Below are 27,421 nucleotides of genomic sequence, written 5' to 3'. Positions count from 1 at the left end.
GTCTGCGCGCCGGGGGCGGGGCCTTGCGTGGGGAGCGGGGCGGTGGGCGGGGCCGGGGCGGGGCCCGGGGCTCGGTGACCTATACCTGCAGGCCTGGGGCCGCCGCAGGAAAGCGGCGTGCGGCGCGCGGCGCAGCAGGTAGGTTTCCCGCGGCGCGGGGAAGGTGCAGGCGTGGAACGGGCTTGCTGGGAGCGTGTGAGGCCCCGCGAAATGGGCTTCCTGACGCGCAGCCCGGCAGTCCTTGCCCTGACGTGGTGTTGAGAGAAGCGGAACCTGGGAATCCGGGAGGCTGGTGCGGTGAGGGACAGTGCGGTCGCTGTCGTGTAGAAATGATTGTTGAGAGAAGAGAAATCCCTGCCGGGATCGTGATTCCCAGCGGGGGCTTGGCCGGGGAGTGCAGAGATGGGTGCTGTAAAGATTCCGTGCCTTCTGGCCCTGGGTGAGCCTGTGTGTAAAAATCCACCAAGATTTGTGCATTCTGCGAAGTCACACCTCAGTTTAACAAAACTGAAAATGTAAAATTAAAGCAGAAATGTAACCACAAGAACAAAACAGTGGGAGGGGCGACGGAAATAACCTGAATACTTGGGCGACCCTCCTAGCACACCTGTTACTCCCGTGTGTATGTAGGGGTACATTGTGACACTTGCCTTTCCTAATTCCTGAAATTTACTCTTTTATCTTGATGTAGAAGGAAACTTTATTTCTCCAGAGAGGGACGTGGATCGAGCTGAGTCCAGGTTGAGAAACTGTGAAATGATTGCTGAACTTCACCAGGCGGTCTCCTCGTTTAAGCTATCATTTAATCGAGGCTGTATCAAATCATGGGACTCATAGCTACCTGGAAAAAGTGTTTGGAAAGACACTAAAGAGTTGTGGGTTAAGGGGTCTTTCAACCTGTTGCTCACCGCCACCCCAGAAAAGTTTGTTTGAGAGGGTCAGAGTTGTGCACTTCCAGTTGCCCTGGCTCTGTGGTAAAGGCCGTGCTTCTTTCTTCCTTGTAGCAGGTAGAGAACTGTTTAGGCTCCAACGTTTCTGGCTGAAAATTAATGTGGGAAAACTGCAACACTTTTGCTTTTCTGTACTTGGTATCATGGGAAACATTCCCTGACCTCTAAGAAAACCAACAATACTCTCCTGACTTGATGAGGGCCTTGCAAAGGCATTTGTTAACAAATATTTGCTGAGATCAGTGAATTCATGTTCCCACTTCCAAGAGAGGTGCTTTCTCCTTAAATCGTAAAGAAAATGAAGCCAAATTTTGTCACAGAAGGGAAATTCTTCCTGAATGCCTGCTTTTGGATTGTTTGCTCTTCTCATCTGCACCCTCACCCACTCGCCCAGCCATAGCACGCTGGTATAATTCAAATAAATAGATTCATGGTTTAGAGGAAATGTTGGGAGTACAGTGCTGGATTGGTAATATTGCAGGGTTGACACTGAGAGGAGAGACAAGTTCCCCATTTTGCAGACCAACTTGCAATTATGTTTAGTGGTTCTTTTTTTCTCAGTTATTTTGTGCGTTTTACATGTAAAAAAAAATTATTTGAAAATACAAATTTGTGGTGTAGAGATGGGATATTGAACCCTTGGATCAACTCTTGCTCACTACTGAAACTGCAACCCCCCCAAAACAACAGTAACCGGGTTTTTAAAGATGTAAACCACTGGGATAGTGAAGACAGGAGAGGAGACAAAAGCAATAAAAGTTTGGCAGTTAGAAAACAGATGGACAAGCGGTAAGGTATTTAGCAGGTAAAAGAAAGCCGAATTCTGAACCATCAACAGAGAGAAACGATTTGCTTTACATCATCTTCCAAACCCTCAAAAATTTTTAAGCACCAGATAGGTCTGAGAGGAGAAAGGGTGTGGCTGAAACTGAGAGGACTGCTTGAAACTGTGGTTCAGAAAAGGCGAAATCCTCAGCGCTTTTTCCCATCTCCTCACTGCCAGGTGCCTGCCACTCCCCGCACCAGCAGACCTCTGGGGCTTGAGTCACTGAAGAGTCACTGGATGGGGAAGATGGCTCAGCTGGGAGTGGGAGTACCATTCTGAAATTATGGGGATTAATTAAGTATAAGCAATCTGAATGCCAAGACCTTGCCCGCTTTCTAGCCTTTTTTTTTTCTTTTCATGTGGGTATGGAACACTAGCCCCGAGGACTTGATCCTTAACACAGAATTGGAAAATCCTGATGTGGAAAATCTGACCTGCCCAAAGAAAATTAAGACAATGCCTATAGGTTTCCAAACACTATCCACTGAGGTCATCCTACAGTGACGTTTAGTCAGTAAGCCCCACCTGTTGCTGAATTCCCTCCAGGTTCTTGGCTATTGTACCGAAAAGAATTTAAGAACATGCTGGTTTAGTTAGGCCAGTTAGTTTATTGAGGAAATGAGAGAAGAGAATGGAAATGGGAGAAAATAATAGGTTATGGTCCCAGGTGTACTTGCAGGCTGGTCCAGGCAGAAAGAGGAGAAAAAGGGTGCTTGAGCCTCTGCGCTTGCTTCTTTTTTTTTTTTAAGATTTATTTTTAGGAGACCCTGGGACCTCCTATATGGTAGACAGGAGCCTAATTGCTTGAGCCATGTCTGTTTCCCTGCTCTTGCTTTTTAAAACATTAATTATTCTTCCCACTTGCTAATGTCCAAGGGAAGGGTCCAAGTGCTTTGATTGATTACCCTACCCATCAGTTCCCCCAGAGCGGCCCTTTAATAAAGCCCCTTGAGAATGTCCAGGGCTTTCCTTGATCTGACCTTCTCGTGGGTCTTTCTCTCAGAAGATTTCTAGGAGGAATTCCACGGCCACGTGCTTCACCGCCATGTTTTTGTGCTAGTTGCCTTCCCATTCTCTAAGCTAGCCTGCCTCACACCCTCTCGCTTAAATTTCTAATCAGTTTTTGGGGGCCTACTCTTAAATGTGCGCAAGTATCAAGAATCACTAGGCATTTGAAGAAAGTCTCTAATTTGAAAGATAGAGGCCAAAACAGACCGACAGAAAGAACAACTTACAAGTAAATGACCATGCAGATCAGAAAATATTACATCTGTGAAATAGAACAGGATAATATAAAAAGAGCATCAGAACAAAAAGGGGCACTCGAAAAGTTAAGACTGATCTCAGAAAAGAAAAACTGAAAAGAGTACACCAGGGACCACAGTTAGCAGTGACAGTTTGATGACCTTATCTCATAATCTGTAACAAAATCCACAACGGTGTGCTGTGCTGGTGAAGGGTTGTTGTATGGGGATTCTACACATGTGCTTGATTGTTTTGTAAGTTCACAACTTCTGTAATAAAAATGTGTTTTTAAAAAACTGAATAGAAGGGTAGAAAAAGACAAGTTGTCTCTCAGAGAGTAGGGAAAAAAATGAAGAGATGGAAAATAGTGAAAATGTGAGAAATTTAGAACACCAGACCAGGAAGTTCTACAGCCACTTAATAGGGACTTCAAAAAAAAAAGGACTTATGTCCTTCCAAATTTTGAGAGAAAATGGTTTCTAACCGAGAATTATATAGCCAGGAAAACTATAAATCAAGGAGGGGGAATAGTATAAAGACATTTTCATACAGGCAAGGTCACCAAACACTTTTCTCCCAAGCATGCTTTCTCAAGAAGCTGCTAGAGTTTGCATCACCAAAATGAGGGTGATATCCAAAGAGAGGAAAGCATGGATAAAGAAAACAGGAGATTCAGCAAAAGAGAAAAGGGAAAACCCTAGGATAGTGACAGAGATCCCAGAATCCTCACTGTGCACCAGGAGTAGAGCACAGCCAAGTCAGAAGGTCCCAGGAGAGTCAGCCTGATGCCTGAAGAGATTCAGAATCTATTGAGGGGAGTGAACTTGGCTCAATGGATAAAGCGTCTGCCTACCACATGGGAAGTCCAGGGTTCAAACCCCGGGCCTCCTGACCCGTGTGGAGCTGGCCTATGCGCAGTGCTGGTGCACGCAGGGAGTGCCCTGCCACGCAGGGGTGTCCCCCGCGTAGGGGAGCCCCACGTGCAAGGAGTGCGCCCCGTAAGGAGAGCTGCCCAGCACAAAAGAAAGTGCAGCCTGCCCAGGAGTGGCGCCGCACTCATGGAGAGCTGATGCAGCAAGATGACGCAAAAAAAAAGAGACACAGATTCCCAGTGTTACTGAGAATGCAAGAGGACACAGAAGAACACAGTGAATGGACACAGAGAGCAGGCAACAGGTGGGGAGGGGGGAAGGTGAGAAAAAAATAATAAAATAAATCTTTAAAAAAAAAATCGATCCATGTGGGGCTGGCCCATGCTCGGTGCTGATGCGCACAGGGAGTGCTGTGCCACACAGGGGTGTCCCCCGTGTGGGGGAGCCCCATGCTCAAGGAGTGCACCCATTAAGGAGAGCCGCCCAGGGCAAAAGAAAGTGCAGCCTGCCCAGGAATGGCGCTGCCCACATAGAGAGCTGACACAACAGGATGATGCAACAAAAAGAAACACAGGTTCCCATGCCGCTGACAACAACAGAAGAGGACAAAGAAGAACATGCAGTGAATAGACACAGAGAAGAGACAACTGGGGGGGGGGGGGGGGAGAGAGAAATAAGTAAATCTTTGAAAAAAAAATATTGGGAGCAGAGGTAGCTCAAGTGGTTGAGCACCTGCTTCCCATGTACAAGGTCCTGGGTTCAATCCCCAGTCCTGCTTAAAAAAAAAGAATCTATTGATAGGAAAGGTGACCAACTAGCAGGACTTAGAATCGAACTGTGAGAAATTTATAGAAAGCTAAATAAATGGGGAAAAACAAGACAGTAGTTAACTACAGAGGAGAAATATTGCAAAGGGCAATCAAAAATAATCATGGACTACTATATGGCTTTTACCAAGTCATAGTAAATGTATACTCCAAATACTTATCTAAAAAAAGAGCTGTAGTTGTAATGGAAGGGTGAGAAGGGTGTTGTGTGTGTGTTGTGTGTGTGTGTGTGTGTGCACGCGCATGCGCATGCTGGGAATTGAAAGACAGGTAAATGCTTATCTTCTATATATGCAACCTAAAAATGAAAAATCAAGAAGATGCAAGACAAGCATACTATTTTGAGATATAGAGATAGATTTCATGTCTCACTTAAAAGTTAGGAGATAGTTATCTTGCTCACTGGGAGAGAATATTGCTGTTTTATAGCAAGCCTTATTGAGCTATTTGACTCTTTAAACTATGTGCATTAAAACACTGATTTAAAAAATCTAAAAATGTAAATTTATACATTAAAGATTGACAGATGAGAGAAAAAACTCTAAGCTTACAAGTTCTATACTGTAGAGTGTTTATTTTTTAAAACCCTCCTCCCTTTTTAGCTTAAACTTTTCTCCTGCAATGGTAAGATATAATTCCATTTATTTAAAGATCTCACCTAATGTGCCATATGAGGTATACTTCTACCACTAGACTCTCTGAAAACTAATTCTTTGTATGACTTCTCCTTGGATGTTAAAATATTTCTAAAAATCATACTCGAAGAATAAAATGTGTTTCTATTCTCATTTAGTCATCCATAGTATTGTGATACCCTTAAATGACAACATTGCAAATACTTTCCCTTTAGGTATTGGCGATATCTGCTTGTGAAGCAAACGTGTCTACAAAACCATGGATGATGCAAGAACTGTACTCGAAATTGAAGAGTACCCCAATAATGAGGTACAGAAAAATCGAGTACTAACTCTGGAAGAATGGCAGAAAAAGTGGGTGAACCACGAAACTGCATTTCATCAAAAACAAGGACATCAGTAAGAAACCTTTGTTATGTAACAGAGAAATGCTCTCTTAAAAGCTGGCTTTGGAAATAGAGATGATAGTATAGACACACATTATGTGACTGATCTTAAGATGTACAGTGAAACCCATATTTTATCATCTCTGAAATCAGAATGCACCTATGAAACGTCAGTTTGATTGGCCGGGTTTCTTGTTCTCACCGTACGTAAATAATGGCGTGACTGACCATGGATGGCATCGTAGATTTATGAATTGTCTTTTTTCTTAATTCCCTGCAGTTGTTACGTATTGGTTATGCATCTTTTTCTTTTTTAATTTATTTCTCTCCCCTTCTCCAGCCCTCCCCCGCCGGTTGTCTGCACTCTGGGTCCATTCGCTGTGTGTTCTTCTGTGTCTGCTTGCATTCTTGTCAGCAGCACCAGGGATCTGCGTCTTGTTTTGTTGTGTCATCTTGCTGTGTCAGCTCTCCGTGTGTGCAGCACCATTCTTGGGCAGGCTGCGCTTTTTTTCGTGCTGGGTGGCTCTCCTTGCGGGGTGCACTCCTTGCGCGTGGAGCTCCCCTACGCGGGGACACCCCTGCGTGGCAGGGCACTCCTTGTGCGCATCAGCCCTGCACATGGGCCAGCTCCACATGGGTCAAGAAGGCCCGGGGTTTGAACCATGGACCTCCCATGTGGTAGACGGATACCCTATCCGTTGGGTCAAATCCACTTCCCAGTTATGCATCTTTATACATACAACAGGTGCTCATTCAACATTCGCGGTGTTGTTTGGCTTAGTTTTCTAATAGCATATGTTCAAATGGTAAAGTATTATCTAAAAGGTGGAAGAAGAGAAGTTGAAAGAAAGGAATAAATGAGCGAGGATGTTGAGCCGTGTGCTAGTGGAGGTCTTCATAGCAACAACAATCAATCCTGGGCCCGTGCTGAATGGAGTGGTTGTTACAGACTCTCCTTGTTCCAGACAGCCCTCCAACCCTGACTTGCCCTGGGATGCTATTATTGCATTTATACACCAAGGGGAAATTGGGGGCATCCTCCCAGAGCCCCGTTGTTTCTGTTATTTCTCTCATGTACATGGCCTTAGAGGGGCCAGATCTCTACAGAAGGAATTAACTAGGAGAGTCAAACCCTTCCAAGCTACTTCTAAGACTAGAATACACAATTAGAAAATTTACCATCAATGAATGTTTTATGGCCCCCTCCCCCACCACCATCAAAAAAAAAGTATACATTTGGGGAATTAATAAAGAATTTTCACCAAGGAAATAAATAATTTAAAAAGTTTTAATTAGGGAAGCAGATTTAGTTCAATGGTTAGAGTGTCCACCTACCACATGGGAGGTACAGGGTTCAAACCCTGGGCCTCCTGACCGTGATGAGCTGGCCCATGCACAGTGCTGATGCACGCAAGGAGTGCCGTGACACGCAGGGGTGTCCCCCACATAGGGGAGCCCCACGCACAAGAAGTGCGCCCCATAAGGAAAGCCGCCCAGCGCGAAAAAAGTACAGCCTGCCCAGGAGTGGTGCTACACGGAGAGCTGACGCAGCAAGATGACGCAACAAAAAGAAACACAGATTCCCAGTGCCGTGGAAGAACAGAAGTGGACACAGAAGAACACACAGTGAATGGATACAGAGAACAGACAACTGGGGCAGGAGGCGAGGAAGAGGAGAGAAATAAAAATAAATCTTAAAAAAAAAAAAAGCTTTAATTCCTAATAAGTAGAGCCTGAGATTTGTCAGCTTTACTACCCACTAGCTGTTTGGATTTGAGCAAATTACTTGACCTTTCTGTTTCTTCATAAATACACTGGAAAATGATAATAATTATGTACTTCTTAAGGTTACTAGGACTATTAAGTGAAGTAATGCATGAAAGATACTTAGTATCCTGCAATCGGTTTCCTTTCCTCTGTGCTTTGGGCTTATTTTAGGGAAAAAAAAAAACTTTGTTTTTCTTCCCAGGCTACTAAAGAAACATTTGGATACTTTCCTTGATGGGAAGAGTGGACTCAGGATATTTTTCCCTCTTTGTGGAAAAGCAGTTGAGATGAGATGGTAAGAACAGATAAGTATTAACACACTTTGTTGTCCGATGATTTCTTTGGGATAAAATTACTAAAGTCCATCCTCAGGAATTACACTGGGATTCTTTATTTTTAAGAGACTGTGTCCGATGAAATGCATAATTCTCTTCAAACAATAAGACATGGAGCAGAAACAAAGGTTCTTTACTGAGTTTCGAGGAAAAAGAATTAGTTTGGAACCAATGGAGGGAAAACCCAGCCTTCCCTCCTAATACCTCCTAGAACTGTGTGTGTGCTTTAGTTTTTGTAGGTGGTTTAGGAATCTAGCTACGTTTTACGTATTTTAAATGGAGGAGGATAGAAGGATTCAAAATGAATTATAACCTTTTGGCAGGACTGAGGGAGGAATTGAGCTGGTTCACAATTCAGCTCAGCTACAGGCGTTTTGTTATGATGATTCAGTGTTATAAAATCAGTGAGGGAAAAAGATATTCCTTGTAGTAATTCTCTGTAAAGAGAATTCATTTTAATTAACAAGCCACTGTTACTGTGGCCTACCTAAATGAGGAAACAAACCTGGAACTCACTTTCTATTCAGAAATACACAAAACATATCATTAATTTTATCATTTTAAATGTTGAGAACTCTGGTTATTAAACAAGAAAGAAAACTAAAGAGTATGGGTTAAAAAGGGTAGTAAGGAAAATGGATGTGGCTCAAGCAATTGAGTGCCCACCTACCACATGGGAGGTCCCAGGTCCGGTTCCCAGTGCCTCCTAAAGAGGACAAGCAAGACAGCAAGCTGGCGCAACAAGATGATGCAACAAGAGACACAAGGAGGGAAGTATAATGAGAGATACAACAAAGCAGGTAGCGGAGGTGGCTCAAGCAATTAGGCACCTCCCTCCCACAGCAGAGGTTCCTGGTTTGGTTCCCAGTGCTTCCTAAAAAAAAAAGAAAACTAGCACACAAGAACAGATACAGCAATGCAAACAATGAGGGGGTGGGGAGAAATAAATAAAATAAATCTTTTAAAAAAGGGGTAGTAAATGCAAACTATAGTGACTTTGAAGTTCTCTCTGTTACTTTTTTTTTGTGATGTATATATCTTCAAAAAAATACAATTTACAAAAATGATGTGGTGGGGAGTGGATTATATGGGAACCTCTTATGTTTTTTGTGTTTTTTTAATGTTTTTTAATGTAACATTCCTTGTGAGATATTAATTTTTAAAAATTAAAAAAAAAATCCACAGCTAATATCAGAGTTAATGGTGAAAGGACTGGATGCTTTCCTCCTAAAAATAAAAACAAAAACAAGTATAAAATAAAATAAATAAAGTGCTCCGTTCCTTATATATGTATAGGTTGACAATGATGCACATGTTTGAAGTTGATTTTCAAGTAGAAATGCAGCCAGTGCACCCTCACAATTTGTGGCTGGGAGAATTTATTAGATGACTGCTATGGCTTAATATTCTATTGTGGCCATGAAATTAAGGAAACTTAAATGATATTATTAGACCTATACCTTAAATAACTCACTCAACCAGAAGAATTAATTACTTTGGAAACTACCAAAAAAATTCAAATATTATTATAAACTAATTGTCTTACCATGATGCCATATGATACTGTCATACATGGTTAACAATCTAGTTCTAACACATGTGTTTTTGTTTTGTTTTTCAGTTTGATGAGTTTTTTAATTTATTGGTTTATTCAGGTCAGAAGACTATGTAAAACTTGTCAGACCTAGCAGAAGTTTTATGCAACATTAGGAAAATGGTAGGACGAGACAGCCAGACAAATGTGATTGTTGAATATTTTGGATCTAAAGCCATTTGTAATAAAAATAAGTAAATAACAGAGCTAAGCTACTGTAATTGCATGTAAGTTATTATATTAGAGAAGTTTACATATATGTAATTAATCCATACATTAAGAGGTCAGTGCAGACACCACATGTGAATAGAACCATGAGCTGAAACCAGAAAATGTTAAAATGAAACGTTTAAGACATTTCCTTAGTTTTGTTTTTGTTTTGTTTTGTTTTGAAGGCAACCTATTCCAGGAAAATCCAGCCTATGTCAGGGTATAGTAGGCTTTGCTTCATTTTTCCATATGTTGAATGGAAATAAAAATCCATGCAGGCAGTTTGGATAATTCTGAACTCCTTGATCAAATCTGGTGTCTAAAATTCATAGGAGTCTTTGTAATAGCTCAACAATTAGAAGATACAGAGAGGAGTAAAAAGCAATTTTTTTCCATAAATTTTATTTTAGGGACAGACTTGACTCTTGCATTACTCTTACCTTCACATTTTATATTTTGTTTTTATTATACTTAAAAAAAAAAAAGGAAAATAAAAATATATTCCCTGTATGTTTACTTATATAAATTTTCCTAGGAAATATGAAAGACAGGCTTTTAATGCATGTTTTTTTAATATAAACATTTCATGCTCTGGTCACACTGAAAGTATATACTCTTGTGTAGGTAAATAGGTGTAGTCAATTCTGCTATAATGCTTGTTTTGAAGATGCAAATTTGTTCCAATTCATTTGCTACATTAGGGAACAAAGTGACCATTGCATGAATTTTGCATTTGCTTTTGGGTGATTTCATCAACGAGGAAGGGGAGGTGAATGTGGAAAATTGCACCCAGCTGAACTTAGCCTTCTAGGAGCGCCAGCCTCACCCCGCTGCCTTCGTTCACCCCGTGTGATGAGCCATCCTGCCCACTGCTATGCCAGCGTTCCCTCCCATTTCAGATACTCCTCCTTCCACCCCTTCTCAATAACTCACAAATTGCAACCCTTCCAACGCACACTTCCACCAGCACACAGGAACTTTTCAAAGTAGAGTGCCATGTGATAGTATTTATGTATTTCTTAACCATTTATCATGTGTAAAACTGGGCTACCATTTTTACTAGGTTCCTGCCTTGTTTCTTTTTAATGTGGCACCGACCAAGATTTTTACTGTTGTTCCCCACCCCATTTTCCCCATAAGTCCCATAATTTTTTATTGCACGATTTTTACATAGGCAATTTCTAGGAAGGTTTATGTCACGTTTTAGCAGAATCCACTATATGCTTTTATTTAATTTGACATAAAATTACTACTTTGACTAGGTGTTTGTGCCATTAGTCCTGTGTTTTCTTGGGTCCAAGTCCCTAGGAATCTGAGTTCTGTGATTATAAAGCTTACCGGGAAAATGCTAATTATGTGCCCATGGTAATAAATCTTTGGTTAGTGTTTATTGAAAGTAAATGGAAATTATAAGATTATTATAGGAATAGATGCCAACATTCTAGAGCTGAGCTCTCCAATACGGCAGCTACTAGCCACGTGAGGATATTTAAATTTAATTGATTAAAATGAAATAATATTAAAAATTCAGTGCTCACTTCCGCAGCGCGTATACTAAAAATCGGAATGATACAGAGAAGATTAGCATGGCCCCACACAAGGATGACATATAAATTAGTGAAGCATTCCATTTATAAATTAATAAATAAATATTCAGAGGAGCGATGTGGCTCAAGCAGTTGAGCACCTGCTTCCTACATGGGAGGTCCCAGGTTCGGTTCCCAGTGCCTCCAAAAAAAAAAGAACTCAGGGGAGCCAATGTGCCTACATGGTTGAGTGCAGGCTTCCCACTCAATGAGGTCTTGGGTTCAATCCCTGGTCCTGGTACCTCAGAAAAAAAAAAATCAGTTCTCCAGTCACAGTAGCCATCTCTTGAATGAACTGGCCCAATAGCCAACCATATTGGACAGCACAGATATAGAACTTTCCATCATTGCTGAAAGTTCTCCTGGACCAGTGCTTAGTTAGAAAATTAGCATTTCTAATCTAAAGGTGATTTTAAATTAGAAATTTCTTGTCAAATATATTCATATTTAATCAACATTTTAAGACATTTCCAAATTCTTGATATTCTTCTAAGGTCACATAAATCAATTTTTCAGAATTCCAACCACGTAACGTGAGGTTTAAGAATATATAGGGAAGTGGACTTGGCCCAGTGGTTAGGGCGTCCGTCTACCACATGGGAGGTCCGCGGTTCAAACCCTGGGCCTCCTTGACCCGTGTGGAGCTGGCCCATGCACAGTGCTGATGCGCGCAAGGAGTGCCCTGCCACGCAGGGGTGTCCCCCACGTAGGGGAGCCCCACGCGCAAGTAGTGAGCCCCATAGGGAGAGCCGCCCAGTGCAAAAGAAAGTGCAGCCTGCCCAGGAATGGCGCTGCACACACAGAGAGCTGACACAACAAGATGACGCAACCAAAAGAAACACAGATTCCCGTGCCGCTGACAACAGAAGCAGACAAAGAAGAACACGCAGCAAATAGACACAGAGAACAGACAACCAGAGGGGAAGGGGAGAGAAATAAATAAATCTTAAAAAAAAAAAAAAAAAAGAATATATAGCTCTACTTTCCTACATGTTCTATGAAACCCCGTGAACCTGATGCATATAAATCCTTTTAAACTAAGGAAATTGTATGCTTATTGGGGCACAGCCCTTTATTTATTTTTAAGATTTATTTCATTTATTTATTCTAACCCCCCCTTACTGTTTGCGCTCGCTGCCTACCATCAGCCGTCCGCAGCGGCATGCGCCATCAGCTCTCTGCAGTGGTGCGGGCCAGCCTGCCTTCACCAGGAGGCCCCAGGAATTGAACCAGGGGTCTCCCCTGTGGTAGACGGGAGCCCAGTCGCCTGAGCCACATCCACCTCCCACAACCTTGATTAATACTGTGAAGTAAAAAAAAAATTTTCTATTTTTTAAAATTTTTGTTTGGTTTATTTCTGAAATAAAAATTTTTAAGTGTAAATATATGATTTTCTGCAGGTTTGCAGACCGAGGACACAGTGTAGTTGGCGTGGAGATCAGTGAACTTGGGATTAAAGAATTTTTTACAGAGCAGAATCTTTCTTACTCAGAAGAACCAATCTCTGAAATTCCTGGAGCCAAAGCATTTAAGGTTTGTTTTGTTTGTTTATTTTTGGTACATAATTGTTTCCATACACCCCTCCTTCCAATTTTTTTTTTGAGTATACCATACCAGTGGCAGGTAGGCCCCTCTTCAGTTCATGGATTCTCCTAAACTTTATAGAGCCTTAAAAATACAGATGACAGAGAGAGGCTAGCTAGTTGGGGAGACGTGTATATGTGTGCGTCTACAGAAACCAAGGTCAAAGTTTATCTTTTCAGAGTTTTCTTTCTTTTTTTTTTTTGCTTTTTCATTTATTAACCAGCATTTTCTGAGAACCTATCTTGTGCCAAACCCGGTGCAGGACATTGAAGAGAGAAAGGTAACCTAGTCCCTGCCCTAAAGCATCTCCTTGCTTAGGGGAGAAGCGAAGCACGGAGAAGGCTGCGTAATACCTGGGCCGAGCCGCATGGCTGTGGGACGAGGGTGAGCCTGGTGGCCTGGGAGGTGGGGCGGGGGCTGGGGACAGGCCGTGCCCTGGGGCCCTGTGAAGCTGGTACTTCCTCTTGCACGGTGGGGATTTAAGAAGCAGCCGTGGTATGGCCAGCTTTGTTAGAAAAGCACACCATCCTTGTGGCCCCGTGGGAAGGAGAGCTGGAGCAGAAAGCGCAGGTAGGGGGCTGTGGGCAGTGGCCCCGGAGAGAAGGGAATGGCCTGAGCCAGGAGAGTGCTGCGTGCTTGTGGCGGGGCAGGTGGATTCGAGCAGTGTGTGGGAAGTCTGGCTCGCAGGATCTAGTGAGCAATTGGTCGGGGGCTGGGGGGTGATGATTTCACAGCTCAGTGATGATTTTCCAGCTCAGTCGTCTGGGGCGGGGGAGGTGGTAGAGAATAAAGGAAAAGCAAGTGGAAGGGCCGAGAAAATGAGTTCGATTCTGGAGAGGATGAGTTGAAGGGATCTGGGGAATGGAGCCCATTTTATGGACGGGAGCGGTTTTGTGTCTCTGAAGCACAGAGAGGTGTGCGGGCTGGAAAGGATGGCTTTGGGGCTTGTCTGCAGCCTGCAGTCTGAATGAACCCGCGAAACTGCGTCGCAAGCAGGGAAGGAGATGGGAATCGATGAATAGCCCCCAAATGCCCACGGGGGCTCTTTTTCAGAGGGACTCCGCCGGGTGCCCTTGGCAGAGACTCAAGGGCGAGGAGGGGAGTGGGAAAGCTTCAGGTGCGCCCTGATGGTGGGCACGGGGAAGCTGGGGGCGGGCTCTCCAGAAGGGGGGCGTCCTCAGGACTGGTTAGGGACACGCAGTGGCTCTCCCTGGCTGGTCCTGAGTAGGGCTAAGCTGGCAGGCGTGGTGCAGTCATGCCCGTGCGGGGCCCGTTGCTGCAGAGGCTTGGGCTGGCTCCCCGGCTGGTGGCTGCAGAGGCTGTGGGTCAGAATTCTGTTGTCCTTTGTGGTCTGGCCATGGTCTCTCACGGTGGACTCATATTTTCTAAATACCAGGCTTAACTGCTCAGAGCAGTAGGTCTCATAGCCCTTCCTTTTCTGCTTCCCACCACCCCATTCTCACGCCCTCCCCGAATCCCTGGGTAGCCGAGCACACGGGGTGGCCAGGCGGCTTTTGTCAGCGCCCTTTGGGGACGGATGAGATGGCTCAGGCGGCAGCTTCCGGGCTGGTCTCGCTGCCTCCACGCCCACCCCTCTCTGGGCTGCCTGCCCTGGTATTTCCAGACTGGTCTCCAAACACCCGCCCTCCTCTAGCCGCAGACCCCCGTGGGGCCTTGTTTCAGGGTAAAAACCATGACTGGCATCCTGGTACGCCCCTCCTGTCCCCCCAGTGGGACAGTGACCGGGTCACGTTACTACCCCCCCCCCCCCGGGAACGTACCCCGCCAGCCCTCCGCGAGGTTAGCAGGTGCCTCAAGTTCAAGGTCGAGGCCGCCCTCCTGCCCGCTCCGCCTGCCACCCCCAGGCAGTTTGCCACTCCGCCCTCTGTCCTCGTGCTTCTTGGTCTCAACAACTCGCAGTACAGGCAGTGCAGTGGGGCGCGTGTCTCAGGCTGTCCTCACCAGGGTCAGAGAGTGCGTGGCATTCCCATCCGTTTTCTAGGACCTAGGCGGGCCCTGCCTGTCCAGCATGTACTCAGGAAACGCCTTAGCAGGGTGAGAGAAAAGGGGCGTGGGCACAGCTGGACTCGTCGTGGATTACTCCTGCAGGTGGCTTATCTTCTGTCAGCAGGCCTGGCGATGATTAACCCGTGCGTTTACAGGAGCAGAGACTCTGCCCGAGCAAACCTTGCTAAAACGTTAACAAGCTCCGAAATGGAAAAAAAATAACGCGCTGATCTTCGGGGTGACCCACTCACTGAGTTTCCTCTTTGAGTTGATCCAAAAGAACCCCATACAGGTTAAAAAAAAAAAAAGTGTCATTAACATGCCACTGCAGAGGATATCCTTTGTGTTTTATGATGCATTCTCCGTCACCTTTGCTTTGGCCCTCATTTCTTTCCTTGACCTTACTGAAGTATCACTTAATTAAGATGAATTTTTTCCCACTTTTTCCTTAGAGCTCTTCTGGGAACATCTCATTGTACTGCTGCAGCATTTTTGATCTCTCCAGGTAGGACTGAATACCACATGGGCACACCTAAAATCTCTATCACCCCTGTCCCCTTGCGGGAACCCTCACAAAGCACTGATGTGAGTCTCTAATCTGCAGGGTTGTTTTTTTTTTTACTGCACCCTAGAGGTCTCCCTACGTAAAGTCCTTGTCTTTTGACAGCTCCCAAACTGGGGGGACCATTACTGTGTCCCCAGGCAGGCTGGGAAGAGGAGGGAGACAAGGCGGTGTCTTCCACCTCACCATGGGGCTGCCCCAGAAATGAATGACAGGGTGGAGAACGAGGCCAGAGAGTACCACCTGCAAGTCCCAGGGACCTGAGCTGGGGGCTGGGAGCTGGGCTGTATTTCTGCTTCATGACCCTAAGTCAGAGCACAGGGTGAGCTGCTGTCCCAGCTCCTAAGACCAGGAGGGGACGGGCAGCTGCCCACCCCCACACCAGCACATCCTCAGAGACCGCAAAGGAGCAGCTGATGAGCTCCCAGTTCCTCGACAGCCGATGCAGCCCAGCACGCACCTTGGGGGAGCTGTTCGCCTTGTTATCGATTTGATTTTTCTTACATAAAATGTTGCATCTTCTTCTCTTTCTGGTAGAGTCAATATCGGCAAATTTGACCGGATTTGGGATAGAGGAGCATTAGTTGCTATCAATCCAGGTGATCGAGAACGGTATGTCATTTGTTTTCTTTAATCACGTTGAGTTTTCTTCTTGAAGCCTTATTAATTTACTCGGTTGTACTTTTCCTGGGTTTCAGAAAATCAGCTAGGCTTTTACTAGTTGGAAATAGCTTATTATATTTGGAATTAGGTGACTGAAGTCCAGTCCCAGCTTTGTTAAAAAAGTAAAGGATTTGTCCATAGAGGATCTGGCACAGGCTTGGGGCTCTGACGCTTCCTGGCTGTTGGCCTTGGTCAGGGGACTCAACCTCTCCAGGCCTGAGTTCACCCATCTGCAAAGCTGGAATCTCTCTCCTAACACCACCATCACACTCGCGCTACTAGTACCCAGTAATACCTGCTGGCTGCTTGCCACGTGCCGGACACTGGTCAATGTACTTGACACAGACGAACACATTGAATCTTCGTAACGACCCTGTAAGGTATATGTTACCATTATCCCTGTTTTACAGATGAGCAAACTGAGGTCAAAGATATTAGGTCACTTGTTCAAAGTTAGGCAGCTAAAAAGTGATAGAGCTGAGACTCAAACCCAGGGAGTTTGGCTTCAAAGTTCATACTCATGACACGTATATTAGATGACCTCAAAGTGTTGTAGGGATTAAAAGAAATGACATATTGCTTGCTTAAAGATTCTGGAGTTAAAGCTTGTTAATTTTCTCTTAGTTTTGATTTCAGGCATTCTGTAAAGTTGTAGTTGGCAAAATCCCCAATTAGCCTACATTTCAAAATTCAGGGCTGTTTAAGATTTAAAATCACAAATGTTAATGGCAGTAGGTGCCACCATGCCAGAGTGAGCTCAGACATCTCTAAAAATGTTTCCTTTAAAAGCACATGGTGGTTGAATCTTAGGGTTAAATTTTTTTTTTAAGATTAAATTAATTTATTTCTCCCCACCCCCTTACTGTTTGCATTTGCTGTCTGTTTGTTGTGTACTTGTCTTCCTTTTAGGAGGCACTAGGAACTGAACCCACGACCTCCCATGTGGGAGGGAGGCACCTAATCGCTTGAGCCACCTCCGTTCCCTGCTTTGTTGTGTCTCTCATTATGCTTTCCTCTTTGTGTCTCTTGTTGCATCAGCTTGCTGCGCCAGTCTGTCATATCAGCTTGCTGTCTTGCTCGTTCTCTTAAAGAGGCACACAGGAACCGAACCGGGGACATCCCATGTGGTAGGTGGGAGCTCAATTGCTTGAATCATATCTGCTTCCCTTAAGATTAAATTTTAATATAAACAATCCTCATGAATTTGTTGATGCAAAACAAAATTAGGTTTGTAAAACTGACATCTTCATTATGTGGGTTTTGAAATCTAGCCTCAAACATACATATTTTTGAGAGATACTTAGAGAATAGGTTTGAAGATGTTGATTGGGAGAGAGGGACTGACCACCTGAATTGAATTTAAATGCAGAGCCTTTTAACCAAAACAGTCTTTGAGAAATAGTACTTAAAACTAAAGCAAAGTATTATATCCATCTGAGGTTCTGCAGTGTATGAAAATCTCACTTGGACGCTGGAGCCAAAAGCTGATCATTTTCATAAGTTGATGGTTGTCAGTATTGAACTGTTTGCAAGTTAGTCGAATATGTCTCAACACTGGCAATGATATAAAAAGGACACTTCAGCTGGGCGAAATAGGGATGAAAATCCACTTTGGGGAGCAGACGTAACTCAGTGGTTGAGTGCCTGCCTCCCATGTATGAGATCCCAAGTTCAATCCTTGATAACTCCTTAAAAAAAAATAAAAATCCACTTTGTACATAAGTTAAACTCCTAACTGGATTTGTTCCTTCCTCCCATTTTGTTCTCAAAGACTAAATGCCACATGTGTAAGTCTGCCTAAATAGATAGCTTAAACTTATGTCAAAATGTCTGCAGCAGTTTGTCAATAAAGTTTAGTCCTTTTTAAATTAAAAAAAAAAAAGGACGTATGAAAAGTGCTTTGCCAACTGTAAAGTACTGTATAAATATCAGCTGTTATTGCAGCTTTTGTTATTAAGGTTTTTGGTGACTAGTCTTGCTGCTACTAGTCTTATCTGAAAATAAAATTAAAATATGAGAACATATACTGAGTAAAATGTGGCCAACCTATGTACTTTCCAATTCAAATACAATCATGCACATATGTACTTGGATAATAGCACATAAATATGGAATTATTTAATTATATGGAAGCAAACTGTTAACACATGGCAAAAAAAAGTTGGGATTGGCATCAGTGAAATAATTTTTTTATTTCTAAAAATTAATTGTTTCATGAGTAAGGGCAATTGGCAAATGGAATCTTTTTAATTAGACCAGGCCACATCTTCTTAATATATATTTTCCTTCAGTGATAATGATAATTCATATTCCTATTTCCCCTTCTCTTTTTTTTTTAAGATTTATTTATTTTTATTATTCTCCCCTCTCCCCACCCCCCAATAGTCTGCTCTCTGTGTCCATTCACTGTGTGTTCTTCTGTGTCTGCTTCTATTCTTGTCAGCGGCACCAGGAATCTGTGTCTCTTTTTGTTGTGTCATCTTGCTGCGTCAGCTCTCCGTGTGTGCAGCCGCCACTCCTGAGCAGGCTGCATTTGCTTTCGCTCTGGGTGGCTCTCCTTGTGGGGCGCACTTCATGTGTGTGGGGCTCCCCTACCCAGGGGACACCCCTGCGTGTCACGGCACTCCTTGAGCGCATCAGCACTGCACGTGGGCCAGCTCCACACGGGTCAAGGAGGCCCGGGGTTTGAACCGTGGACCTCCCATGTGGTAGGCGGATGCTCAATCCATTAAGTCAAGTCCGCTTTCCCTTCTCTTTCTTTCTCCTCCTCCTTTACCTTTTCTAGAACCTTTAACTTCTTCACGTGCCAAGAGTCATCCAAACCCAAGGGACCATCTTTGGCCTTCGCTTTTTTCTTTTCTACTTGCTCCTTTCAAGGGATTCCATCCTCCTATTAATTTCATTCATTTAGTGAACAATCTTTTTAAGCTCCTACTATGTTCTAAATACACCCCGCTGGGTGTTGGAGACGTAACTGAACAAAATGTGCATGGTGTCTGGGCTTATAATTTTTACTTTTTTTTTTTAAAGATTTTATTTTATTTATTTCTCCCCCCACCACCCCCAGTTGTCTGCTCTCTGTGTCCATTTGCTGTATATTCTTCTGTGTCCGCTTATATTCTTGTCAGCCACACTGGGAATCTGTGTCTCTTTTAGTTGCATCATCTTGCTGCATCAGCTCTCTGTGTGTGTGTGGCGCCACTCCTAGGCAGACTGCGCTTTTTTCATGTGGCACTGCTCTCCTTCCAGGGTGCACTCCTTGTGTGGGGGGCTCCCCTATGCAGGGGACACCCCCACGTGGCAGGGCACTCCTTGCGCGCATCAGCACTGCACATGGGCCAGCTCCACACGGGTCAGGAGGCCCTGGGTTTGAACCCTGGCCCTCCCATGTGGTAGGTGGGCGCTCTATCAGTTGAGTCACATCTGCTTCCCTGGGCTTATAATTTTTATATTTCCAGGTCTCCCTTCTGCCCCAAACCCCCACAGCACATTTCCAGTTGTCTGCTTTGCATTTTCTACCCTTCAGTAGGAAAAAAACAGCCGACAGTATTACCTGAGACCTCCGTGTCTCCGTGAGACGCCTCACATTTCTGCGAGTTTCAGTCCAGCTGAATGCCTCCGTCAGCAGGAGTTTCCTGCTCCCGCAGCACGTTCCTCTTCTTTGAGCTGAGTCTCTCCTGGGCTTTGGTTTACATGGTGAAGTCCACTGGGCAGGGGCAACAAACGGGAAGACACCACCCTCGCTGCAAGGGCAGGTCATGAACATTTTGTTTGATTCGTTCCCCAGCACCTGGTATGATACACTGTTACATGGTAGGAGCTTAATCAATATTTATAGAATAAGTGAGATAAACTGGACTCAGAGCTAGGAAATACTCTGTTTTCAGCCAGCCAGCCCCACCTGCCTCCGTTTTCCTTAGATATGAAGGCCACCTAAGCATTTGAACTACAGAAAGAATATTTAATTCATGGTTACCAAAGAGGCGTGAAGTACTTGCTGTGGTTTTTATTTTGAGAACTCCATGCTACCTTGGCCACAGCCTCTGTTTTTTTTTTTAAAGATCTATTTATTTATTTATTTCTCTCCCCCCACCACCCCCCGCCCCGGTTGTCTGTTCTCTGTGTCTATTTGCTGCGTCATCTTCTTTGTATGCTTCTGTTGTTGTCAGTGGCACAGGAATCTGTGTCTCTTTTTGTTGCGTCATCTTGTTGTATCACCTCTCTGTGTGTGGCACCATTCTTGGGCAGGCTGCACTTTCTTTCATGCTGGGCGGCTCTCCTTACGGGGCGCACTCCTTGCATGTGGGGCTCCCCTACGTGGGGACACCCCTGCGTGGCAGGGCACTCCTTGTGTGCATCAGCACTGCGCATGGGCCAGCTGCCCACGGGTCAAGGAGGCCCGGGGTTTGAACCATGAACCTCCCGTGTGGTAGACGGACGCCCTAACCACTGGGCCAAGTCCGCTTCCCTCTGCAGCTTCCTGAATCCTGCCACTCTGTTCCCTCCACCCAGCCCTGTGTGTGTGTGTGTCGTGGTCACAGCCCTTTGCACACCTGAGAACATTACGGCCACTGCTTGGAGCCCGAGTGAAAACTAAATCCCTTTGACCACGTCGTAGCACCAGCTGTCCCCCTGCACGCACTGCACGTGGGCAGGTGGTGATTCAGGCACGTTCTGCCGTGACTCACGGGTCTCTTGCTTTGCACAAATCAGCGGGGCACACCTCTCTAATTTCTGGATTTTTCGAAGCGGCCAAGAGAGAAAGTCCACGTTCTAAAAGGCAGGAAGTCTGCCTGTCGCAGGAAACCCTGCCACAGCAGGTCGACTGTCACTGTCTGGGGACAGCAGGTTCTGCCTCACCTCTTCTGAAGGGCAAGAAGCGTTTCCGCCTGAAAGTCTGTCTGGGTCTGGCTCTTTGGCCTGCGGAAAAGCGCGGCCGCTCCAGCTAGGTCCAGAAAGGAGAGTTGTCAGCGAGGACGCGAAGGGAAGCACCATGGCTAAGCACCGTGGCTAACCCCCACGGCACACCCTCACCTTGCGCCAGCCACGTTCTGGGCACCTAGAATCCTCATACTAACCCTGTACGGCGGGAGCCAGTCTTTCCCCCATTTTACAGCTAGGGAAACTGAGGCATGGAGGAGTGAAGAATTTGTCCAAGCTTATAAACCCAGGAGGTAGAAGAGCTGGGGTTTGAGCTCAGAAATCTTCCAGAGTCCTAATCCCCACGGTCGACCAGCTCCCTGATTTCTCAGAACGCTGGGCAGGGAGCACAGGGCAGGGGGGCTCTGTGGACACCCGTTGGCTAGGAACCCAGAGCCGGGCGGTCTCACCCTGCGTCTCCCCACCTCGGAGCTTCTCTGCATGTGTCTGCTTCCCTACCATCCAGCTGCTCCAGCCTACCTCTGACCTGCTCACTCCTTAGCTTCCCCACCTCCAAACGCCACACGGCACCAAAGCTCCAGCTGTGGGTACGACCAGCACAGCCAGGTAGCAGCCCCTCTTCGGGCCTCTGCGTTCAGCGGCGTGATCTGAGTGGTCCAGCTCACCGTTCTGTACTGGGCACAGCCCTGACTCTGGGCCAGTCCAGGGATGAGCCTCCTCGGCACGACCCCAAACCAGTCAGACACGGCTGGACACGGAGTCACCCGAGGCAGGCCCCCACCGAGGAGTCCAGCAGCACGTACGGTTCATGCGCCACACTTAGCGCTTTAGTTTCATACTATCTTGTATTTCTGCATGTTGGTCTTAACTCCATGACTAGATAGAGAAAAGGGACTGTGGGGTTTCTCTGCCTCTCACATACGCCCCTGGAGGTGTGGCGCCCATGCACCATAGCAAACCTGCTGGCGGGTCCCTGGGCTTTTCCAGGGCTGCCGTAACACCATGGGCTGGTGGCTTCAACAGCGGAGCCGAATTGCCTCACGGGACAGGGGGCCAGGCGTCCCAAATCAGGGCGGTGGCAGGGCCAGGCCTTCTCCCTAGTCTCCAGCGTCCTACCGGCGGTCTGTCGCTCTGCCTGCCCATCACGGGGCCGCCTGTCTGCTCTCTCTTCCTCGCTCTTCCTACCGTATCCGGATTTACTTGGTCCATAAGGACTCCAGGCTTACCGGGCTAAGGCCCACCCTGAGACTTTGGCCTCATCTTAATAGGCTCTTCAAAGACCCTGTTTACAAACGATCTGGGTTAGGATCGGGGTGAGGACTTTTTTTTTTTAAAGAGTTATTTATTTATTTTTTTATTTCTCTCCCTTCCCCCACCCTCTCCCGCCCCAGTTGTCTGTTCTCTGTGTCCATTCACTGTGTGTTCTTCTGTGTCTGCTTGTATTCTTGTCAGCAGCACTGGGAACCTGTGACTCTTTTTGTTGCATCACCTTGTTGTGTCAGCTCTCCATGTGTGCGGTGCCATTCCTGGGCAGGCTGTGCTTTCTTTTGCGCTGGGCGGCTCTCCTTACGGGGCACACTCCTTGCACGTGGGGATCCCCAACACAGGGGACACCCCCGCGTGGCAGGGCACTCCTTGTGCGCATCAGCACTGCACAAGGGTCAGCTCACCACATGCGTCAGGAGGCCCTGGGTTTGAACTCTGGACCTCCCAGGTGGTAGGTGGACGCTCTATCCATTGGGCCAGATCCACTTCCTGGGGTTAGGACTTGAAGTTGTCTTGAAGAAAGACACATTTAGTCTGGAGCAGGGCTCAAGCACCTTTCCTTCTAGCAAGTGCCCACGTGGTTTCCACACACGGCCAGGTGTGGGCCTACTGCCCCAAGCACGCAGAGGCACGGCAGTCCTCACCAAGGTCACATCGGGCCTGGAAGGAGCCTCTGCTCATCTTTGGGTGATGCCTTCTCGTCAAGCTACCTGGAACTTGAATCCCAGCTTACCATGTCTCAGTCGTGTGACCTTAGCCAAGTGACATGATTTGCTGAAACTATTTCTTACTTCCAGAATAAGAATCCACTTCTTGTTGTTGTTGTTGTTCATTGAAACTTTTGTTTATACTAACAAACAAGATGAAAATGAAACAATGAAGATGAACAGTGTCAGAATTTCTCTTGTCAGTAATATGCACTCTCCTTTTGGATAAACTATTTGGATAATAGTTTTCAAACACTGAAAGAATATTTCCTCAATTGTTTTTGCTCTTTACAATGCAATTGCTCTGGCATATGCTTTTAAATGTTCTCCATTAATTTCTTAAGTCCAGTTATTTCTAAAGCAATAAATAAAGCCCTGGGGGAAGCGGGTGTGGCTCACCTGATAGAGCATCCACCTACCATATAGGAGGTCCAGGGCTCAAACCCAGGGTCTCCTGACCCATGTGTTGAGCTGGCCCATGCGCAGTGCTGCCATGCGCAAGGAGTTCCGTGCCACGCAGGGGTGTCCCCCGCATAGGGGAGCCCCATGCACAAGGAGTGCACCCTGCACCGAGAGACACCCCACGGAAAAAAGGTACAGCCTGCCCTGGGGTGGTGCCACACACACAGAGAGCTGACACAGCAAGATGATGCAACAAAGAGAGACAGATTTCTAGTGCCACCGAGAATGCAAGCGGTCACAGAAGAACACACAGCGAATGGACACAAGAGAGCAGACAGTGTGTGTGTGTGGGGGGGGCGGTGGGCAGGGAAGGGGAGAGAAAGAAATAAAATAAAATAAATTAAAGAGCCCTGGTTCATAGTGTTTGCCAATTCTGTGGTATACGTATTCCCACCATGACTGGTTTTTAAGCTTCCGATGTGGTATTGCTGAATGTGGAGTTGGGAAGAGATGAACAGTGGCACACCGTTATATAATATTAATACTATTGCTCTGCAGATACAATAGACATAAATAACCTTAAGAGCATAGATAATAGTCAGGAATCCATTTCTTAACAGCTGTTAAGAGAATTCAACTCCGTATTGTAGATGAAAGTAAATGCTGGTCTCCCCCTCCTTGCCGCTTACCCCATTCCCGTGTAGAGAAATGTAACGTACACCTTTTTGTGTTCTTTTTAGCTATGCTGATATAATGCTGTCCCTGATGAGAAAAGGGTTTCACTACCTCGTGTCGGTTTTTTCTTATGATCCAACTAAACATGCAGGTAAGGCTGCTTTTCTTTCTCCAGTTGCCTCCTTTCAAAGCAATGATTTCATTATATGACACAGAAAGCATCATTTTCTAATTCATCGTACTAGGAAGTATCCTGCTTTTATACATGATGATAAATTATTTCTGGCTAAAGGGATTGAACCCGGGACCTCGTACGTGGGAAGCAGGCGCTCAACCACTTGAGCCATAGCCACTCCCCCTTTGCATTCTTTTATAACTATTTTTGTTTTAAGTTTGCAAAAGGGACGTTTTCTTCTGGACTCACTGTGGGTGTGATGTTCAACATTAAAACTTTAACTTTGTTGTGGCTGGGCTTTTATTTTTAGGGAGAAGTGAAAATAAAAGACGTACATTTTTCATTTGTAAAAAGCCCCCTCTTTGGTTTTTCATTGAGCTTCCTTTCCAATGCCTTGTTTTATTAATACATAGTGTGTTCGTATGGATATTTTTTTCTGTTGGAATAAATTAGATCTTAGAAATTCATTTAAAAACATGAGCTCTGGTATCCATCATTAACTCTGAGATCGTCAGGTGGAGATAGAAATTAATGGAAGCAGAAAGTACTCATCTAACTGAAATTCCAGTTGTGCCCAGGAAACCTAAGGAAGGGCCAGTTCATAAGAAAGAAAACAACAGCAGGGAGTATCTGGGAGGCGTGACTCAGTACCACCCTGGAGAGGGGCAGAAGCTAGACACGAAGCCTGCAACTATGGAAAGTAAAGGGTCCCTCCGAAGTGGGAGGAGAACGTCCATGTGGGTGTGTTGGAGGCCTTAGGAAATCAGCGCCCCACAAGATAAAGGAAATCGCAAAGGCGTGTGCTGTGTCGCATTCTGATGGCAGTCTTCCGTGGCTGCTTCGGCTCTTCTGCCAACCCCTAAGCCAGTTTACGACTTTGGAATTGACTTCTTTCATCAGAGATGTGAAAAAAAGAGATGCTCACATCCACGTCTACCTGGATAATTAAAGTTGTGTAGAGGATCAGTACACCTAGATCCTGGGAAGCAAGACTTGACTTCTCTTTAGAATTAGAAGAGCTAGAGAAATCATTCTTTACCACATTTTCTTTTCCCTAGGCCCGCCGTTTTATGTTCCAGAGACTGAAATTAAAAGGTTGTTTGGTAAGTTTGCTGTCACTTTTGAGCTGTTAGCGAACTATTCATATCTAGAAGTATAGAAAATTGAAGCATTAGAGACCATTTTTTAAAAGACTGCTTTATCCTAAAAAAAGAGACCAATCGCATAGTTGTATGTTTTACGTTAAAGGCATTTGAACTTTTCTAGAGAGATGGCATATTAAGTTTGCTCTTGGGGGTTATAAGTGCAATATTTTTTATCAGTTTTAACAAAGGTACCACACTACTATAGGGTGTTAATAATACGGGGTAGATTTCGGAACTCTATTTTGTGGATGAGTTTTCTGAAAATCTACAACTTCTCTATTTAAAAAATTTATATTAAAAAAAAACTGTAAGGAAAAGGACTTGGAAGTGTTCAAATCATTTGAAGTATTTTTAGAAGAACTTCTGATTTCATTATCCATAAGGTTTTAATTTATTAAACTTTTCTTCTTGTTTCAGGCACAATATGCAATATTCAATGTCTTGAGAAGGTTGATGCTTTTGAAGAACGACATAAAAATTGGGGACTTGACTACATATTTGAAAAGTTATATCTATTTACGGAAAAATAAATGAGACCAATAAAACCTAACACATCAACATACTTTTGAGCAGCTGAAAATTATGCTCAGGCATGAAAATATAATGAATGACTAAAAAATAATTTACAAATCACAAGACAGATCTTTGTTCAAATATGAATATAACTTTTTAGAGAAAAACATATACTAAAATATTAGAGTGACTATGTTTGGAGAGAAGAGTGTAATTAAGGGTAAAAGTGACTAATCTGTTCTACTTACAGATTGTAAAAAAAATTTTACCACCAGCATGTATTACTTGTATAATTAATACAAAAAAGAGAAATGCAATGCCTATAACTTAATGAAGTATAGTAGATAAAGAAAAATTGACAGCATAATTCTCTAAGAAGGTGCAAAGTAAAGAAAAAGTAATCAAAGAAATTATATAGAATATTAACTTTCACTATAAACACTCTTTAATGCTCAAATCTTAGTACCCCTTTTCACATTTGTCTCTTTATAATTTTATATGTAAGAGAATCCAGAAACAAATTAAATTTTAATTAAATGAACTAACCTATATGGAACCAAGTGCTTTTCCCAAACTGTAAAAATTTTTAAAAATAAAAAGTTAAGTTTTTTTCTGAGTTTGAAAGTTTTTTGTTTTCTCTAGGTTAATCTTGTTTAAGTGATGAAGTTTCATGACGTGCAGTGAATCCAGATGCATGACTGTTCACTATGAAAGTTTAGATTAAAATCTGTTTTTCATTAACACATTTTATTAAATCAAACATTCCCCTCCTAATATCTAAAAGGCTTTGATTGTTTAGCTCATGTTAATGGAATGGCGTGATTTCTAAAAAATAACTTATTTAATTGTGTAATTGTGTGCCGTTTGTGTGTACTGGATTAACAATTGTTAATGGGGAGATTGCAGACCCCTTTGTGATGACACAATGGATGCTCTCCCCAAAAATATGTCTTAGGCATAAACTTTGCACAGACTTCTCTAGGGTCTCCACACCCTTTGCCTCTAGTTTGGAAACTGCTCCCCCTTCTCTAGCATTGCTCTTGTTGCTCTTTTCTACAGGATGCTTAGAGGGCTGTTGACTTGCAGGGTCTTCCCAGTTCACAAGGATTCTTGGTTCTTTAGCCCCACCCCGGGCCACAGCGTGGGCTCACAAAAACCACAACTACCTGCCTCCACTTCCTTAGCCAGTTGAGTGGTCCAAGAATGGACAACTGACCCGAGCTGGGCCAATCAGGTTCCCTGCAGAGAATTTTGGAATTGAGGCAGGAAACACAAGTTGGCCAGGGGCTTAAGGTGGATGAAGCCCTAGCGTATAAACTCAGGTGCCATGGGGCAGCCACAGTCTACCCTACAGATCTGTAGAACAGAGAAGGTGGATCTGCAGCAAAAGGAGCAGAGACGGGCTGGGGGAGACCATGAGGCTCCATTTTGTCCTGAAGCCCAGCTGCACCAGGAGAGCACTCCATATTCTGTGTTCTAGAGCTCTTCCCTTGAGTAGCTAGAACTGATTTCTGTAACTTGGGAGCATATTGATCTTTTAAAAAGTCTCAAGAGGGGAGTATCCAAGATGGCTGCAATCCTCCAGACTCTGCGGCAAGCACTATACTG

General features: G+C 44.6%; 2 protein-coding genes and 1 non-coding gene across 3 annotated transcripts in view; 2 read left to right on the top strand and 1 right to left on the bottom strand.

Moving 5' to 3' along the window:
• Positions 1-27,421, bottom strand: part of KDM1B (lysine demethylase 1B) — a 99,776-nt gene that overhangs the window by 55,721 nt on the left and 16,634 nt on the right. The gene's annotated exons all lie outside the window — the stretch shown is intronic.
• TPMT (thiopurine S-methyltransferase) lies at positions 28-26,429 on the top strand. The gene is made up of 9 exons (XM_004473164.5): positions 28-138; positions 5,571-5,754; positions 7,711-7,803; positions 12,634-12,766; positions 15,277-15,329; positions 15,924-15,998; positions 24,046-24,131; positions 25,214-25,258; positions 25,718-26,429. Exons 2-9 carry the CDS (start codon positions 5,615-5,617, stop codon positions 25,828-25,830), a joined length of 738 nt encoding a protein of 245 aa, XP_004473221.1. The 5' UTR covers positions 28-138; positions 5,571-5,614; the 3' UTR covers positions 25,831-26,429.
• On the top strand, positions 11,178-11,284 carry LOC111759077 (U6 spliceosomal RNA). Its single transcript, XR_002793171.1, has one exon. It is a non-coding gene; the product is annotated as a U6 spliceosomal RNA (small nuclear RNA).

The sequence above is a fragment of the Dasypus novemcinctus genome, chromosome 22 (genome assembly GCF_030445035.2).
Source record: "Dasypus novemcinctus isolate mDasNov1 chromosome 22, mDasNov1.1.hap2, whole genome shotgun sequence".
Taxonomy (NCBI): Eukaryota; Metazoa; Chordata; class Mammalia; order Cingulata; family Dasypodidae; genus Dasypus; species Dasypus novemcinctus.
Note: the sequence above shows the minus strand (reverse complement) of the source record. Positions and strands in the feature narration are given on the sequence as shown.